At 37.6% G+C, this 4,475-nt stretch overlaps 1 protein-coding gene across 1 annotated transcript in view; it reads left to right on the plus strand.

Annotated features, from left to right (window-relative positions):
- The window catches only part of LOC106515162 (voltage-dependent calcium channel subunit alpha-2/delta-4), a gene marked incomplete at its 3' end in the record, with an annotated part of 21,084 nt that overhangs the window by 11,246 nt on the left and 5,363 nt on the right, over positions 1 to 4,475 (plus strand). Inside the window, 7 exon segments of the mRNA XM_014004823.1 lie at positions 1,942 to 2,031; positions 2,139 to 2,252; positions 2,333 to 2,411; positions 2,745 to 2,878; positions 3,338 to 3,355; positions 3,825 to 3,902; positions 4,235 to 4,315. Of these exon segments, the coding sequence (XP_013860277.1) occupies positions 1,942 to 2,031; positions 2,139 to 2,252; positions 2,333 to 2,411; positions 2,745 to 2,878; positions 3,338 to 3,355; positions 3,825 to 3,902; positions 4,235 to 4,315 (594 nt within the window).

Raw genomic sequence — 4,475 nt, forward strand, 5'->3', positions numbered from 1 at the left:
ACACACACACACACACACACACACACACACACACACACACACACACACACACACACACAGGCTCACAGCTGATTAACATAATTAGCCTCCGCTGACCTTTTCTGGCTCAAGTTTTACATGTTGGTTAAAACACCACAGTGAAAATATGTTTTCAAAGTCTTAGTTGTATTGCACATTACAGATTAATAATAATGTGGTATAAGGCTTTCTTTGAAAGACAGTAATAATTAAGAATTATCAGTTATTTTTAATCATATCAGGGATGGGCAACTGGTGGCCCATGGGCCATATGTGGCCGGAGGTTGACTGTCGTTTGGCCCACCAAACCGGAGGTTGCTTTTTTAAAGCAATCAAAGCAACTATTAGGATCTAAGATCTACTTTAAGAGTGTTTTTATGTAATTTTTTTGTTATATGTTTAATATTATTTTGGAAGGTAGTCCATCTTTTCACAGAATTTTAGGCTAACCTCTGTGTTAAGTCTTCTTAGAGACRCYGTCTGCCATGAAGGATTTTAGYATAAGTCGCCACTACAACATGTTGCACAAAGCTAAATATAAGAAGTTTACTGAAGTTGTGAGTAAATAAACAGCGACTTTTTACGCAGGAGTCTGCACTAAAGGCGTCTTATGTCATTGCATTTCAGCTCGCTAAAGTAAGTGTTTATTTATATTTTCTTCAAATGTTTTATATTCTTATTTATTAAACAAGATTACAACAATTATACATATGTTTGAGCATGAAATATGTTAAATTACTGCACTGTGTACGTCCAATTGGTAGTATCGACAAAAAAATATATCCCTTTCCAATATTTAGGTTGCCCATCCCTGATCTAGATAATATTAAGCTGAAATCTATGATATAGCAAAACAATAAACTCATCATCATCATCATCATCATCATCATCATCATCATCATCATCATCATCATCATCATCATCAGAACCTGCTCAGTCGATAAAGCATCTCTCACCCTCATTTACTTTGTTTGAATATACAGCATCAGTATATCTCTTTTACTGCTTCATCCTCATTTGTTTKCTGTTTTCATATCCCAACACCTGCTCAGCTTCTGTGTGAGTGCATGGACATGTATTTGTTACCTTGTGGGGACCATTTTTGAGCACTTCTCTGGTACACACAGCTTTGTGAGGACACACTGCTCCTTATGGGGACCYGGTTCTCATGAGTTTAAATGCTGTTTTTGGTTGGGGATTTAGGCTTAGGACTAAGGTGTAAATTTAGGGTGGGTTAGGCTGTAGAAAGAACTGGAAATATAATGAAAGTCAATGCAAAGCCCCTATGAGGACGGAAGAACAAGTGTGTGTGTGTGTGTGTGTGTGTGTGTGTGTGTGTGTGTGTGTGTGTGTTGCTTGAACGTATGTCCTACTTTCAATCTCCACATCTGCGCAGATCAGGTGAGGTCAGTGGCTGCTGACAATTTTAGGCTCATCATTACGGGGCAGGTCATGTGACCTGCAAGCAGAGATTTGATTGGTTCAAAGGTTAGAAAGGCAGACTACTGGAGAATGAATCCTTCAGATGTGCATTGGCACATTTATTTCACCTCAAGTGTGACCACTCATCGGTTCTTAACATTCCCGAACAGCTACAGTTCTTCTTTTCTCACCTTCTAATTTAAATAACAGTCTGTTTATAGAGATGATTTCTTATGAAGGCCAGCTTTAAGCTGAACCGACATTAGCGGTGTGTGTGTGTGTCGGAGTCAGAGTGTACATGTGTGTTCATTAATCCTGATTACCTCCTGGTGTTGTAGTAACTTTCCTTTTATTGGTCAGTGTGTCAGGGAGTGAGGGATAATCCTTTTCTTCTCCTTATGTTTCAAAAGATCTCTATTTTTCCAAAGACCAGTTCACCTAAATTTACCAGAGGGTGAGATCGGTGTTATTATGTGTGTTTATTAATCTGTGTCTTCCCAGCATTTTAAACTTTTAGTGGATGAGATCCATGTGAAGGGAGAGGGCAAAGTGAAAAATGCAATGAAAGAATCTTTCAAGGTCCTGAACGAGGTTTGTCCACATTTTTCTTTTCCAACATTATAATGAGACCTTTTGATTGCATTAAATACTTGGAGCAAATACTAACTATTCAAACTAATGGTGTGTGTTGTCTTCAGGCTGCTACACTGGGACAGGGCAGCTTGTGTAACCAGGTCATCATGCTGATAACTGATGGCGCCATGGAGGACTTCAAGGATGTTTTCGAAGAGTTTAACTGGCCAGAACGGCGGGTACGACTCAAAAAAATGAAGAATAAATGGGAACMAACTCAAGCTTTAGTAATAAGTTTGATGTGTGGTTTTGTCTCCAGGTTCGGGTGTTCACTTACCTCATTGGACGTGAGATGACATTTGCTGAAAATGTGAAATGGATTGCCTGCAATAACAAAGGTAAATCCTTTTTAAATGAATAAACATTTAGGATCTAAGAAGGAAACTGCCTTGTGGATGTGATAAATAGAGCAATGACAACTTCAAACACAAGTACTTTCCTGTCCTTGGTTAGAAGGCAGGGGGTGTAAGTGATGCGACGTAAAATGCTATCAGCTGCTGCCCTCTTGTGACTTACATGGTCTCATGCAGCAGCCCATACCAGCYAGTAATCACTTTACTCTGCAACACAAACATAACAAGTATTTTTTTTTGTTTTGCATGTAACGTTCAGCACAAAACAAGTAGGAAACATAATTTGCTGAACGTTGTGTTGATATGTGTATCATTCAGGGTACTACACACACGTGTCGACACTGGCAGATGTGCAGGAAAATGTGATGGAGTACCTCCACGTTCTGAGCCGGCCGATGGTGATCAACCATGACCATGATATCATCTGGACAGAGGCATATATGGACAGTGTGGTCAGTCACTTACCCTCCTTCAGTCACTTTGTTTCTGATTAAGACTGTCTGTCCACTTTCCACTCTCATAGGATGTAAAATTCAAGTATTATTAAACCAAAATGATGTGAATGTGAAGATTACAAAATGCAGGGTAATGACAGGAAAAATATGAATAAAGTACAACTTTATTCTTCTATCCATGGAAACAATATTATAATTTAGAGCATTGGAAAAACATTTTCTTTTTACTTGTACTTATAATTTGTWACCAGTCAGGATTTATGTGAGGAAATCTATACGGAACCATGTTCCTGATTCACCTTAATAAAAACAAATTCATTTCAACCAGTTTTATATTTACTTTTTATTCTCCTTCTTGTTACAATCTCATCTGTTTGCTGTTTGTCTTTTTTCATTCTTCTTTTGTCACATTTTCATCTCATGCTTGTTTTCCCTTCCCTCCTTCACAACTTTTAGCTCCCCAATAAAGACGAGGTAACCATGTTCGGAGTTGAAGCTAAAAAGCTTCAGTAGTGTTATTTATTAGTTAAACCTGATAACTTTTAGTGGCCTTCGGTAGATTTTTTTCCTGTTTTGCTAATGTTAGCTTATCCTCACTCTAAAAAATGAAATGTTTGATTTCCTTTGCTTATTTTCTTTCAAAGTAAATGAGTAAATTGCTTTGAATTTACTCATTTAAGTGGAACCAGACAACATAATTTGGTTAAGGAAATTCAACATTCATTTTTAGACTGTCTTACAGCTGGAATGAGTTATACACTTTAAAGTATCATTTCTCCCACCAAAGTTTGGAAACAAACTAGCATTTTTAAGTAGGTTATTTTTTTGTTGTTGTTTCTTTACCTTTTTTTTTCTTGTTAGATGTCAGCTTATTTTGAACAACCTTTGTTTTGAACAAACTTTCTTTGTCTTTCTGGGTGTGTTTTCTGTGTCCGTGGTTCAGCTCTTCAACACTCAGGCACAGAGTTTGCTCCTGATGACATCAGTAGCCATGCCGGTTTTCAGCAAGAAGGAAGAGACTGTAAGTTCAGATTGTTTCACAAACCTTCCCTGGATCTCTGCATCCTCTTGGCTAAAGAGGAAGTTGATCATTTTGGCATTGATGACAAAGTGGGGGTGACATTTTTGCCCAATCCATGAGTGACTTTTTGCGTTGCATTATAACATTTTTCTGTAAAACATGTCATTAAATAGGAAATAAAAATGCAAACCAATTTTATACAGCATCAAAACTCTTTAGGAGGGAAACACTTCTACTTTAAATTAAACAAAATGACTGGGGGTTAAAGTTAAATTCTCTGCAGCATTGACATGTATAAGCCATGGCTCTGAACTCTGTTATTCTGTCACTAGTTATCACATGGGATTTTGCTGGGAGTGGTAGGAACAGATGTGGCCCTGAGAGAACTGATGAGATTGGCAACAAGATACAAGGTAAAACCTCAGCGACATACACTGATCAACCACAACATTAAAACCAGCAATTTTATAGGGTATTAGAACAAAATACAGTGGTTTGCAAAAGTATTCATACCCCTTGAACTTTTCCATATTTTGTCACATTACAACCACAAACATAAGTATATTTCACTGG

Source organism: Austrofundulus limnaeus, unplaced genomic scaffold (assembly GCF_001266775.1).
Source record: "Austrofundulus limnaeus strain Quisiro unplaced genomic scaffold, Austrofundulus_limnaeus-1.0 Scaffold26, whole genome shotgun sequence".
Classification (NCBI taxonomy): Eukaryota; Metazoa; Chordata; class Actinopteri; order Cyprinodontiformes; family Rivulidae; genus Austrofundulus; species Austrofundulus limnaeus.